General features: G+C 39.5%; 1 protein-coding gene across 1 annotated transcript in view; it reads right to left on the reverse strand.

Annotated features, from left to right (window-relative positions):
• The window catches only part of RPS6KA2 (ribosomal protein S6 kinase A2), a 169720-nt gene that overhangs the window by 99100 nt on the left and 55093 nt on the right, over nucleotides 1-15527 (reverse strand). The window contains exon 2 of the mRNA XM_065630433.1: nucleotides 244-360. Coding sequence (XP_065486505.1) covers nucleotides 244-360 — 117 coding nt within the window. The remainder of the gene's footprint in view (nucleotides 1-243; nucleotides 361-15527) is intronic.

The following is a 15527-nucleotide window of genomic DNA, read 5'->3' on the forward strand; positions in this document are numbered from 1 at the left end:
TCACTTGTGCTCATTAGCCCAGGTCCAGAGCCATGAGCACTGCTTCCTAAGCTGTTTTATATAGAGGAATCCAAGTAAAAGACAAAGGTGTTATTAAAGAGAAGGCAGAAGGGGTTTAGGCTTGCTTATCTGCCTTTACAATATAATTTATATATGGACAATGTTACCAGTGTAAATGAACTCAGAAAAAGGACATGACATTTTCAGTGTTGCTCTAGGTGATTAGATGACATTAAAAATTACCTTTCCATATGAACCTTGTCCTAATACTTTCAGCAGCTCAAACTGAGAAGGATCTGCTTTTTCAAAACCTTCTTTCACATGGTGACTAATGTCTATTTCCTTCACAATACCTTCTTCCTGCAAAGGAAACAAAACCAAAATTCTCAAATCAGAGCTGTTATCCTAAGGAAACATGTTGCTTATTAAAATCTCATCTTCTGCAATGCTATACATCATATACACAATCATGAATGAAATTTTGAAAACAGAAACAAATGCTTGTCCAAATATTCCATATGCCTGTTATTGGCTGGGGAGGGTAACGTCAGGACATCCAGGCCTGCTGATTCTGTTTATTGAGCCTCAAGACATGACTAGGTAAAGACAGAATATGCAAGCTGAAACACAGAAATACGCTGCAGAGCTCAGTGTGCCTATCAGAGACCTTGATAGCAGAGTAGCATGTACCCAAATCCGTACTATAGAGGCTCCAGAACACTTCTCTCCACATACTGTCTCATTCTCCCTCAAAGCATAATTTAAATCCATCTTAAAAAGTTCCCTTAGTTTTAAGCAGTGATTCTTCTCATAAGCAGGCAATTAAAAAAAGGCATTGCTAAAAGTGGTTCTCCCTATTTACCTCAAAGAATGGGAAGTTACTACCTGTAACCTTCTAAATAGAAAAGAAGTTAATGATCTAGATGTGAAAATGGAGTGTTGGTAGAAGGAAGAATGACACACACTTCCTTGCTTGCAGGAGTTAGCTTTAAACGCTTCGGATTTTCCAGGTTCTTTTGTTAAAATATTTCCATTGCACATTCTTCCAAGACACCTCTTGAACTCAGACTTTTATCTTGCAAGCTGTAACATATGGTATTTGGTTTAGTTGTTTGTTTTATGTTATTACGGCATGTTCCTCTAAAAGGAGAGTGACTGGATCATGTGAGACCCAGAGGGAGAACACAGAGTTTGCAGCAACCCAGAAAGTCACTGGGCTGAAAAGAAACCTGGAAGAAAGGATCTGCTCTTCAAGGACATAATGGTGAAGGAAGATAATATTTACTTGCCTTTTTATTTCTGTAGTGTTTTTACACATAAATTTGAGCTTTTTCTTTCTATTCAAACTACTTGTTCTGACTTCTCTACAACTGAAATGCGGATTTTGAGTAAAAAAATATTTTTGTTTCATCTCCCTAAAGTACAAGAATTTCTTACTTAGGAACAGGTTTGAGTATTTTTGCACCCAACAGAAAGAATTAGGATCTCAGAAACATCAGTTTTAAATGGAATTTTGCTGCAACTGTCATTTTTCCCTGAGAAAATATCTTGACAAAACCTGGAAGTATAATATTTATTTCCCATTCTTAAAAATTAATGTGAGGAAAATAGAAATGACATCCTAAAAAGAAAATGCATTCACAGAAACATTTGGCCAAATCACATTCATTTACTAGGCAAGAATAAACTGGATTCCCTTCCCCATAAAAATTGCTGCCACTTTCTACCAGTTGTAATTCCTCCTATGCATGGCTAGCATTACCCTGATTGCTCTCTATACTGTAGCTCCATCCCTCCTCTTCCCTATCCTGCCTCTTTACACTCAAGTGCTTTGGAACAAGGACTATATCCTCTTTTTGGTTTAAAAAGTCTCCTCTACTTTGTGAATGCTACCAGAATAATGGAAAATAATAATCATCTGACAACAGCTCATTCTTCTCATCCTTCTTCTTCTAATTTAAGGTTTGCCTGAAAGGAAATGCTCAAAACTAATGACCAGTTTGCACAGAGATATTAACGGGTTTTCTAGGTATATAACTGCCAGGATCGCTCCTCTTGTTTTTCTGGCTTTAATTGCTGTGAGACACAGAGTATCTTTCTGATATTAAAAACATTCAATTTTTTCAATTTTTTTCTACCTGACAGAAATAAGAGTAAAGTGATACAAATTCAATACACTGCATTAGCTGTTTTCTAAGGAAACCAGGAATAACCCACATGCTGTTATCGAAGGCTTCACCAAGTTCTGAAGTGATGAACTTTCATACTGAGGGACACACAACTCTGTGTAAACTGCCTGTAGCTGAGAGACTTGCACACTGGTGACAACATTATTTTGAGCTTAGCCTGCCCTGCCACACCACAGCTTAGGTAAAGTACCTGGACTGCAGGTCCCACCACCCATCTTTTTCAGTGGTTACTCACTAAGGCTAAAAATGACTCCCCATGGAGTCAGGTTCCTGCCCTGGCTCACCCCTTACTCCTACACCAGACCTTGTATGCTTGGCAGTTTGCTCTCCAGTGAGCATAGGCAGAGTTTGGGAGGATTTGCTTCTGCAGGACAGTCCCCATGTGTCAGTGCCCCCTGCAAACTATCATATGATGAAAAAACTGCACAACATTTTCTCAGGTCAGCGCAGCTTGAGTGCACCCGGTCATGGTTACACAATTTTGCCCATCTCTGTTCTGCACAAAAGCCCAGCACACAGCAAGGACCATCCACTGGAACCAGGTGAAGCAGGAGGTGGATCCAAATTTTACAATGTATTTGGCAAACAAAGCTCTGCAAAAAAAAGAAACTTACCCCAATTTTATATACAGCAGATATGTCCCTCAGATTTACTTCTCCTTTGAGCTGACACCTCGATCTCAAAAACTGTGGATGAGATCTGCCACCTTAAGTGAACAGCAAAACCCTTTTTAATTCAGTTGGGTTTTATTTCGGCCTGAACCATGAAATCATTTCAGCTACATCTGCAAGCTTAAATGACAAGTGAATTTCAATTTATCCATTCATACTAGTCTTTGAAGTTGCAGGCCTACAACCTTAAGCATCTTTCTCACTGTATTATTAAATTTAATATAACATCTTTAGGTTAATGAAATGTGTTCAGTTACAGGAATATATTGGAAGTATTAAAGTGATAATTCAGCTTGCTGGAAGAATGCTTAAAAAACGCTAGCCTTCCCAGAGAATAGCATAATTAATTCATAACTTGCAATAAAAACAACACTTTAATTACATGCATCTTTAATTAAAATCTCAGGAAAATACTAGGTAAAAAGAATGGGACCAAATAAAAGGCCTAGGAGTGTTTATCAGAGAAGTATACCATTTAAAGCTGGAAAAACATTTTCAGATTATGTGACTTCATAAAAATATAAAAATGTTGGTTAGAAGGGGCTTCTAGGGGTCATATAGTCCAACACTCCTACCCAAAATATCATCGACACTTGATCAGGCCAGCTGGGTTTTGTCCACTGTGGTTCTCAGTGTCTCTACAATGAGGCTTGAGCTACTTCCTGCGAAAGATGATTCTCTTTTGATTTGCCCAACTCAGAAATGCTCACAGTAATGTTGAGCTGCCTGCTCCATGGGTCCTTAGAAGGAAGCAGGATATTTTTCTAGGAAGGCAGGATTTCCTGTGGATTTCCTGTGGTCTCCTCACTAGAAAGGAATAGCAATACAGCACTGGAGAAAAGCATGCCAAACAGCTCTCTTTTCACCGACCACCACTACAGTGGCCTTGTGAACAAAGAGGTAGACAGCATTTTAGCTGGTATGACAAACCCACTCTCCACTGGAGCAAAAAGCCAGACTGTCAGTACTTGAGACTGAAGTTGGACACAGCCCCTTAAAGGAAATATACACTGATGTGTTTGCACATATGCATCCATTTCTCTTGCATGTATTTCTATATCCTTATTACTTATTTTGTTGCATGAATTCTGGAATTACTTCTGTTTGTTTGCTTTACATTACTAGAAAAACAAAACAAAACACACCCCTAAAACCTCACCAAAACAGGTTTACAGTTCCCTTTTAATATTCTTACTTATTTGGCATTTTTCCCTATCATTTATGTCTTTTGAAATTTCCCTGTTTTAAACTAATATGGAATGTGGCATTTTTCTCAGGTACTGATGATCAGAGTGAAACACAAACTATCAGAGCATAAGCAGATCTACCCACTATTTTGGCTCTGAGTTGCACCCTGGGGATTTTTTTCACTGGTCCAGCAAGTGCAGCATATCTGCATTAGCAATCTGCATAACAACAATAAAACTGAGGCAAGAGATTCTCAACAGAGATGAAGCCTGCACACTGAATAAGTTGTTCTGATGGAGAGGATTTCACTCTGGGAAAAACTATGAGCGAACTTCCAAAATGGTTTTGATCAGTGAAGTTGGTGGAGTCAAAAATGAACGTTCAACAGTTTGGTCTTGCAACAGCTGCACACAGCAGCCCAGGCTCTTGTTCCCTGCTGACTTGGCCTGATGCTGCATATAGCAGGGATGCCTGACTTGATGAAGTTTAATCTTTCGTAAACTTCTCTAAATATTTATGTTTGCACAAAAAGCATCATCCTGTGACAAAAGTGAGACGGATGTTCTTGGCGGCTTGAAGAAAGCACGTGGTTGAGCAGCACAGACTAGGGGAGGGAGGGCAATGAACTGGAATACACAATGAAAAGAGCAATGGAGAGTGCTTCTCTGTGCTGATACAAGAAAGACCAGATATATATGCAATGCAATGTAGCCTAATGCTATATTGCATTGTTCCATCAAAGGCTTTCCCCCCAGCCCTCCAAGTTGGAAGAAGTTTTGGACATACAAATAACCCAGTATTTGAATGGAAAGGCGATTTTGATCTCCTTTCCTTCAGGAAATAGAAGAACAGAGGCTCTATTCTTACCTTGTGACTGTGGATGGCACAGACACATCTGTTTTGGTGCCTCCTAGAGGCAGCTGTTCCCTGTGGCACTGATCTCATTTCACTTCCAAGATTTCCTCACGCAGATCTTGGGAGCGAGAGATGCACTAATGGTCCGTGGCTGCCCGAGTGCAACCACAGAAAACTCTTCCGACTGCAGCAATACTTCCCAACTCACTGTCATGTGTCTGAGCAGGATCGGAAAGTGTAAGGGTATAGACCTAGGAATGGGGCACAAGCCTTCCTGGAAAGTAGCTCTTTTCAGCTATACAGCTTCTTATCTTGCTTGCTCCACAGCCTCTCAGCAAATATTATGGAAATAATACTTCCTAAAAAACTGAGAAGAATAAACCCTTTTGGAGCCTTGTCTGGCTCCTCCCCAACAGGTTTCTGAAGGAACAGAGCTAAGGTCATCCTCAAATCCAGAGACTGCCTTATTTATGCCCAATATATTTCAATCACATGCAAAAACTTTCCTCACCGAGACTTCCTGAAAGGGTCTGAAACATCTGGAGAGGGCGTCATTCCAGAATCAGCTACTTCTAGCAATGGACAAATTTATGCAACCATATCACATTCCAAAAGTTATGGTGCTAACGTTAAGATGATTATTTTTTATTCCTTGCCTGGCTACCTGCTCACTAGCACAGGATCAAGACTGCCATGCAGGTATGGCCATAAGGAAGGGTAAGCTTCATTTTCCAATAAAATTATATGCAGTTTTGATATGCAAGTTCTCCAGTATTCAGATATGTTTGGCTTTCATGCTTTGGAGATTTAGGTCAATGAAGAAATAAATGAAAATGTGGCAAGAGGAAATAAGAAATAATTGCAACTCTAAAGAGGATTTATTTTTGTTTGAGAGAATCGTTATTCATCTATAGCATATGCTCAAGATACAGAATTTATTTTGTTACCAGTCTCGCCACTTGGCAGGTTATCACCTAATATAAACCCAAATCACAACCATTTAACTTTCAAGTATCACAGACAACACAACATTCCAAAATAACATGGTTCATTAGGAAAGCATGTTTAAAACTCCAATATGGGAATAGTTAGTGCAGGATATGTCTGATAAAAATGAGGCCACGTTTCCACCTCTGTTTCACAGGTTTTTATCTGGTTCAACCCATAGGAGAGTAATTTTTGTGAAGATGTAATAGGCTATTCAAATGTTGCCTAGCACAGGAAATGAATTGCTGGCCTGTGTTCTGTTCTTTGAGGATAAGCATCCACATTTAAAAAAAACCCCAACCAAGTATAGCAGCAGTTTCATTAGCCTCTTCCCAAGCCAGTCTGCAGCAGCTGCAATAAAATTAGAAAAAGAAATCTTTCATTTTAAATGGTTTGTAATCCGAGTTCTGGCTTCTGTTGTGGTCTAGATATATGTAAACTAAGCAATAATACCTTAAATGGGTCTGGTTCTTTTGTCCTCTACTGTCAAATTACCATTTGCTTTAGCAAAAACAGATTGAACTTACTGAGCCCTTAGAGAAGTATGTGGAACTGGACATTGTACCAGGTCTGTATTTGGCCTTCAAGCATAAGGTCACCTACCTTCTCAGAAGGTCATACATAGTTAAAAAATACCAAAAAAATTTTAGCAAGGTTGGGATTTACTTCCCAGACCTTTCACAAATGTGAACAAGAAGTGTTATCACACTAGCGGAAAACAAAAAACTTAAATCAATTTCTGTGGAGTGCAACATTATCAGTCTCTCATGAAGGCACCAGACGTATTTCCAAAGAGAAAACCTATTACACTCTCTTTAGCACATCTCTCCAGCTCTACTTTTTACCATTCATTTTTTTTCTTTCTTCTCGCTAATGCATGTCTCTACAGTTCAGGTTCAGCTGAAATCAAACAAACTAAATGTGAAGAGAGGAATCACAGAAAGCAAAAGAAGTGGATAAAATCTACTGGATAAATTGGTGAAGTCCGTAGTGGTTTGAGTATTTGGGAAATTTGGGTTCAATCTTTTTTGCTACTACATCTCCTATGTATTTTGATGAATCACTTAGGGTTGGACTCAACTAAATAAATTTATAGCACAGAAGACAATGTTTTGAAGGCAGGCACTTCACAAATAAAAGAGGTCAGACAAAGTCACATACTAAAAGTGCACATTTCTCTCTGCTGGCTCTGAGAAAAGCCTGAGATAACTTGCTGGGATGCGGGCTTCTTCAGGATGGGGGCTTCTTCAGTTCCATGAGATGAATTAATGCTTACTATAAACTTTTGAAAAACACTTAAATAGAGTAGTATCGTGGCCAGATTTTTAATGGCATTACAAGAGAGACAATTGCAGATACACACCCTGGAAATTTTAACACAAATTTTATAGAAATGAAATATTTTTCAAAACAACTTAGATATTTGAAACATCCAGGCACTTAAAAAATACTCTAAGGTGTTGGGAGCAATCCAGGTATCAGGATTTTGCAGCATTATTTCTACTTCCTTACAATCTGAAAAATAAGGATAGTTGCTTTTTATTACCTTGTGGGAGTAGTAGGAGAATTAACAGAGGGAAAAAAAATGTGAAATTATCTCATACTGCTGTAATGGATAGACAAAATCTCTGAAATGCCTCTGGTAACACATAATTCAGATGGCCTACAACTGGATTTTCCTTTAGCTCAGATTGAGGCATCTTGTTTTTGAACACTGGTGCTCTTTATCTGATGACTATAGTGTCTTTACAGGCTCAGTGTCTGGCTAGGGCAAATATATACAATGAGACTGTGAAGATGCATGAGAACTACCTTCCTATTCAAAGTCCACATATACGTGGTGCAGAGGGAGAGACCAATTCTTGATCTAACTTCCAACACTGGACTGAAATCATTAGCCAGGGTAACTAATTTTTGTGTTAATTCTGGTACAAACTGCAAAGGTTTATGTGGAGTGGCAAGCAGAAAGAGCTTCTAAAAACCCCTATTGAAGCAAGGGGTTAAAAAAAGCAGAACAAAAGCAGAACCATCTGGTCACAAAAAATACAAACAGTTGGCCAGCCTTACTCATACAGCAGCACTCTACAAATATTCAAATACATTTGTGAACTTTAACAGAAACAGTCTCAAAATGAGTCACACCATTAAAGGACAACAAACTCAGCTATATTGCTCCAAGCTGTAATAAATGAGAGCAGGAACATTTTCATCAACATCCTGCTTGGCAGGGTTTACAGGTGTGCCTTTAGCCTTTACATCTCTAAAGAGCTGCAAGGTCCACTATTGATTGTTTCTGCTGGTGAACAGGCAGCAGAACACCTGCTGCTCATTCACCAAGGAAATAACTGCAAGAAAGTCTGGATCCAGTGCCTAGAAGAAATTGTTGTTACTTGTAGAAAGATAAGTGCTCTTGTTTCCTTAGGATGATGCTATGTCACCACTAAACAAGGTTTTGAAGATTACATGCAATAGTAGGGGACAGCATACATCACCACATTAAAAAAAAAATCACTTTATAGAGAAGGCTTTTTATTTTTACTCTCCACTACAGCTTAAATCCTGCTCCCAGGTCAGTGATCTGTCCTGCATGCTCCAGTCTGAACTACTTCCAAACTCTCTGTGAGAGTCTTGGGTGGCTCCTGGTGGAGACTCTTCCAGGGGTGCCACCAACTCCCACCTCTGCAGCCTGCTCACCAGAGCTGCCTGGCAGCTGCTGCACCACATCAGCCCTCATGGGGAAGCCTTAATGACAGTCCTGATGTGATGGCAACCCATCGTTCGTGCACTTCAGCTACAGGGTACACATAGCCTCCGTATACCTCTGTGTCCCAGCTTCCCACTTGTAAAATGCAAGTGAGGCCATCTTCCTTTTTCATGGTGTTATTGGAGTATAAAGGCACTGGAAAGACTACGAAATGATCAGATGCTATGATATTAGGCTCAGATAAAAATGAAGGCAGACAAACAGGTCTATCTGTTCAGGGTACTATTCTAGAAATAAATACTTACTAAAGGGCTCCCGTTCCCTTATTGCTGTACTCAGCTGCTTCACAAACTAGAAGAAGTGCCTGATGTTTTACCGGTACATTTGAGTGTGAAATAAAAACTCCAGCTGCACTAGGAAGATAAACTGCTTAAGCAAAACATATTTGCAACTGTTTCCTCACCATTTCTCAAGTGATCCAAATAAAACACTGCTCACCATAGCAGTGTATATGTGACCACAGCACAGTAAGTAGAAATTACTATAACAAAGCCCCGGTGCATTTGCATGTTGATTTTAAGGAACTGCATCACCTTTAATATGCATATTAAAGGAAAAATATCTGGTTTCATCTCAAAATGTGTGGCAGAGTGGAAAAAAAGGCTGTAGTAAGAGATAATCACATTACTAAAGTGTTGGATTAGTCAGTTTAGGAAAAATACAAGTCTGCTATTTACAAATCACTTGTAGGGTTTGATAATTATCATTTTCTCTCTGAGAGGAATACTAGCCTGATAGCACATTTTGCGTCCTCCCATTAATTAAATTAAGCATCAGTCAAGGGTTTGACCAGCTTGTACTTCACAAACTGGAATAATGTTGCTATTAGGTTACGAAAAAATGTGTTGTAATGAGGTTTGTTATCTCAGTGGCATTTTACAGGCAGAGTATTATTAAGGAAATGGACCAATATGAGGTCATTATGGAATAAAGGCAAATATAAATCAGTTTTAATGCTACTTTTCACAGCTTGGAGTGCCAGTGAAGGCACTGAAGGAGAGAGAGTGATGGAGCTAAATCAGACAGAGAGGAAACGGAAAAGAGAAATTCTACAGAGAAAATATGGCAAGATTTAGCAATAACATGGACAGAGGAATAAGACTTGGAGAGCAGAGAGAAAAGGGAGTATCAAAAAAGACACAGAACTTAAAAGTACAATGGCAACTGTGGTTCATGCCTATGCCAACAGAGAAGTCAACTGATAGAGGACTTGGCGAAAATTGTTTTGACTTTGCAAACTATCATAACTGTAATATAAAACAACTTGAAATGCAACTTTTCCCCTTTTTATGCAGCAGTTTAATCCTATTTAACCTAGCCATCTACCTGGGCTGAGGTGAGAGAGTGCAGGCAGGCATGCATGTACTGGAGAGATCTGATGGAGAAGCTGGTAAGCAGCCCTGGTACGCTCAGAACTGCTTCCAAGAGAAAGGGTGAGAGCACCAGGATCAGGCTTTGCTGCACAGCCAGCTAAGGGCTCTGGGCATCCAGCCATACCCAGTAACTCAACTGGGCTGCTGAAGTGCAAATGAATGCTGTGGATCCAGGCTCTGCTTTTTATGTAGACTTTAACATACACAAAAACTGCACAGATAAAACAAAAGATTCATGCAAAGTACCCGACAATACCTCATCTCATGCTGGGCTGCAGTTTCATGGACAAATATTTAATGATGGATACTAGAACTGCATATTTATGTCTTCAGTTGTGTACTTCTGTTACATCCATGGCTAAGACCCAGGTCATTATTTGCAAAAGTACGCATTTCAGCGCCTAAAGACTGTTACCACACACAAGTATCTATGTAAACAGATCTTCAGCAGTCTACTGAAAATATGGCCCAGGAAAAGGCCCATTACATTTTGTGGTTTTGTGAACTACTAAGAAGCCTCTAGTTTAGTTCATGCCTCTCAAAGATTCACATGGTGGATCTGCAGAGAATGAGCTGCTAACTGGTTATCACACATCTTCTTTTCTTTGAAGACAAAATTGTTTACAATTACAATGTTATACAGCACTAAACAGAAGCATATACTATGTATATACACTACACTGAAAATATGTGTATTTTAGGAATGAGAATAAACAAAACGCAGAAAAAACATCTGGATGCAAATAAGCTCCTTTGCAACATCGTTTGGAAGACTCCCGCATTTCAAGAAGGTCAAACTGCTGCACCAGTCTTGCCCTTTTGTAGAGATTCCCAATGTATAATGTGTTTTTGCATAGCAAAAGTGCGTGTGAGGTAAATTTGATGGTTCTCAGCTGGTTGGTATCTTAATGAGCTAATTATTACAGCTTCACATTTGCAAAAATGAAAACCTTTGCATATAACATTTTAATGCCAAATTTCTAAATACCACCAGACAGGTTTTTTAAAACTTTTAATTATTATTTATAAAACAACTATATATATGCAAGTTTGGAAAAAAAGCCATTAAATTAATATGCTCAAATACAGAAATGGATCCACAACTGTTCAGCCAAAGCTGACCCACAGTCTACCAAAGTCTGGAAAGATTTCCAGAGTAGGATTCACCCAAACATATTTCTCTTTTCTGAGGTAGCTGTCTAAAATTCTGTACAGCTGACAGAGAAATGGGTGCTTTTAGGCTTTGATTTCTATCAAACAAAAGAAAGCCTCTAAAACAGGACTTAGTAAATGTACCCCTTTCTGTCTGCTGACTGTAAAAGAAGGCTGTGCTGATCAGTTCAGATATAAGTTAATTCTCCCTTCCCACATCCCTCAACGACTCCTTTAGCACTGGATGAAGCATATACACTTTTCAGAAGAAATATGCTGCATTATACTGGATATTTAAAGGCCAGCCTTTGACAGACCCACCTTTTTCACTATGGATTTTCTACAGTCTCCAACAGACAATGTGAGATGCTCCCATCATTTCATCTTTCTGGCCTGGTATATGCTTGTATATCCTGTATATGCTGGTATATCCTCTGCAGTGACATTCTTACCCTGCCTGGCTACTGCCATGATCTGCCACCGCAGATCAGAGAAATCAAGGCTCTTCTTAGATGTGAAACTGGAAGCAAAAGCACAACATTGTGGTCAGACATCATGCCAAACTTTGACACTGGGGGAAGCTTCAACATAGATGGGAAAACACTAGCTTCATCAGGCTCGTAATTTAAAATACATTTTACTCTTTAGCACCATCCTTTGGCCCATTAGATCCCCTAACATGAGTTAGAAGACAGTCAAAACAACTTAAAACTGAGCCCAGTCGCAGTGCTCACCATCACGTGCCTGCAGACTGTGAGATGTGGCTTTCAGCTGCCCTGCAGCTTTTTTACTGTTGTAGCCATGTAAAGGGATGTTTACATCAAGTGCTCTTGGTTCTCATCTTCTGCCACTTTATTCACAAAAGCCCTATTGAAAGTAAAGATACATGATGATGAAGAAAGGCAGTGAAAAGGAGCTCTTTTGCTTTAATCCATTTCTTTGCAGAAGCCTCCAGGGGTTTAAAGTATTGAGGATACCAATCTTAAAGCAAATTCACTGCTCTAGCTCCATTCTACAAGTATTTTCTTTTTTAACGTGTATGCAAACATGCAGAAGGTCAAACTGAGATTCCCAAGATTCTGCCAGGTATTTTTCATTGACCAGTGGCTATTCAATATTTTCCTGTTCTCGATGAAAACTGTTACAACAAATCCACATGGTATCTTAACAGGTAAAGGATTTTTAAAAAAATAAAAGATGATCCAAATGGGCTTACTGAAAATTATGATTGGCCTAGACTCATACACATTTTCCTGACAACATACAGCACATCTTCACAGTGAAATAATGATGCAAAGAGATTTAATGTGAAAGTCGATGGTTCTGTTTTGTAAGCAGCAAACCCAGAGCCCCAGTCTGTTCAGGCCTGCCAGCCTCAGCAGATATGTGGGACAGTCTCCTTCTGGTCCACTAAGGCAATCCAGTCCCAAAGGATAAGTGGACTCTGCTGTCCCCTTTGCTGCACACTGTAAATGGACAAGGCGGTGAGAGAAGACCAACCCATATCTACTATCCTACCCAAAAGACAGATTTGCTCATAAGTGATTACAGAACTACACCTACAAAAAGAGCAGAGCACAGATAAAGATCTTCAGTATATTTGAACCATCAAAACAAAGGGTGCATAGTGCAGCTTCATGACCTCTCCCGTAAGTGCATCCCCAACTAGGAGTTAAAGGCTATTGTGCAGTAAACTGTGAAAGATTGTTCCTGCACTCAGAGCAGCCACTAAGCTGTTTGGGACTCCTGGAAGAGGCTGACCTTCCATTCAGAGAAAACTGGATGGGCACAGACTAAAGGAGTTCTTCCTATTCTACTTTTAACTTCTATTTCAAATATAGCTTCAGTTGGTAACCTGAACAAAGACAAATGAACAACAAAATACAATGCTGCACTTCACACATACATAATCTGATTTTTTAATATCAAGCTAATAAAAGAAAAATGCTTTTTGATGCTCTGTATGGTGGATGCTATCACATCGACAGTCAAAATCACCAGCTGGCTCCACTGGGCCACAATGTCATGAAATCCTTAATGCAGCTGGGACACAAAATTCTGAAGAAGAAACTGATGCAATAGTATAATCACCAAGCTTTTTTTTTTCCACATAAAAAAATCGGAAGCCCACTTGAACTCAGTAATCCTGTATGAAACACACGAGACCAGGCAACAGCCGTTTCTGTTCCTTTACAGATAAGGCACTTATTACGCTCCTCAGTGAATCCTAGGGAATTGTGTCTACACTAGATTATAGCCTTTACACTGAGTCTTATTTTATAACCCTAGCCAACCAGCCATATCTGCACCACTTTTTATTATATTAATGTTTTATAAATAATAGCACAAAGACAACTAAATGGGAAGTGAAGTAATTCGATCAATAAGTAACACAGCTAAAACTAATATTATGGGCAAAAAAACTAGACAATACAATCAGAAGATGACAAGTGAAAGCCAAAGAGGAAAGCTGAAACCACACAAAAGTTTTACTTCAAAGAAGTGTTTAATCAAAAACACAAGTCCAGTGCTCATTTGTTTTCCCCATTTGCCTTGTCATAAACAAAGAGCAATGCCACAGTTTTTCCAAGAAGCCATGGGAGGTGGAGTTTCTGTAATATAAGCCAATACTGTAAGGCAAAAAATCTTTAATATAAACCAGTGAAAAGTTGATTATGAATTTGCCACAAATTTTGCATTCTTTGTATTCTTAACTTTATTTACATTTAAAACTGTTCTTTTCCATTGTCAACTACACAGCAGGGTCCTGCTGTGCCAAAGGAGAGCTCTAGATTGCTTTGTTAAATGCTTAGTTTTCTCAAAAACATTATTTTTGGACTGTATTTTTTCTGATTGGTTTTCAGTGTTCAAAATGTTTCTTCATCCACAAATGCTGAGTAAATTGACATCTGCTATCCTTGAACTTACTAACTGAAACTTTTTGTACAGGATGATATCAAAATCTTTGGTCCTCATAGAACTCCTTATGCTTGTGAAGATACACATGGATGTTATCAGTGAGTTTACATTAAGCTATGTTACTGGATCCATCTGAAAAGTAAAGTAACATAAGAAATACAGCCCTGCACAGCTGCAATATCTAAATTTCCAGTTATATGAAGTAGCAAGTAAAGCTAGGTGACAGAAAACACTGCTGAATAAACAGTCTTCATTTGGAGGCAAGAGTAAAGAGAAGTAAAAATTCATATCAGCTTCTCATTTCTGTAACTACTTTTATGCCAACAAGCTGTAACTGTTTTAAGGACACTGAAGGCTGAGTAGGTGCATTTATAGCTAAGATTCCTGGAACTGCAGAAGAGTAACCCAAGCCATGTTCTCTCACAGTTAAGGGTGCCGAAAACAGAGCCAGCGTTTTGTACACAGGATGCAAGTTGACCCAGCGCAACATATACCAAACATGATAAGTATTACAGGAAACACACGACATTATTTTCAAATATTAACAAGAAAAAAAAATGTGACATGTATACATGTATATACTGGGTTTTATCTGGAGCAAAATCAGCAGAAAATGGTTTTTATTTTTTTATAAAAGTTTTATAAAAGTTTATAAGGAATCCATCACATACTAAACACTGCCTGTCAGCCAAGTTAACTACTGAACACCTCTCCCTCAGTAGTCACCAATGAAAGGCACTAACAAACCAACCAACCAACCAACCAGGTTCCTTCCCTCCCCAGCTGAAAACCTTCTGCCTTCCTTCCAGTCATCCCATCTGAAAAGTTTGGGACATAAGCTGGGTCTAGGAGAGTGCTGCGAGGAGCAGCCGGTCTGGGCCAGGTGGGATGCAGCTGCAGGTCTGCGGGAGCCACGCCAACATCATGAAGGGCACAACTGGGAGATGAGCGGAGCAGCTGCCCCACAGCCTGTTGGCAGCTCTCAACCCTGGAGAGGCATCTCCTCAAATACGTCTCCAGCTGCTCTGCGGTCAGGAAGTTGCAACCAGTCTCTTAAATCCTGACTTGAAACCCAGCTGCAGGTGAGTGAGGTTGCAGCTCACATAACATATACCACCCCAGAGAAGCAGCATTAATGAAAGGAGCCAGGACGCGTTGTCACTGTGGTCAGCTAGGAGAGATGTGAGGCAAGACACATGGAGCACGTTCCAGCAGTGCGGCCTCAAAGTGATGACGGAAGAGTTTGGGTTGTGAAAAGTCATGCTAAATAAAGCTGACATAATCTCACAGCCCACCACAGCCACACAACTGTACAACACTGCACGGCAATCCCTTGGCTATTATGAATGCCAGAGAAATCCAGAGCAAAGGCAATGAACAGGTTTGTAAATTGTGTGAACATTGCAGACAGGTACCAGGGAAGCTCTCA

The sequence above is a fragment of the Caloenas nicobarica genome, chromosome 3, assembly GCF_036013445.1.
Source record: "Caloenas nicobarica isolate bCalNic1 chromosome 3, bCalNic1.hap1, whole genome shotgun sequence".
NCBI lineage: Eukaryota > Metazoa > Chordata > Aves > Columbiformes > Columbidae > Caloenas > Caloenas nicobarica.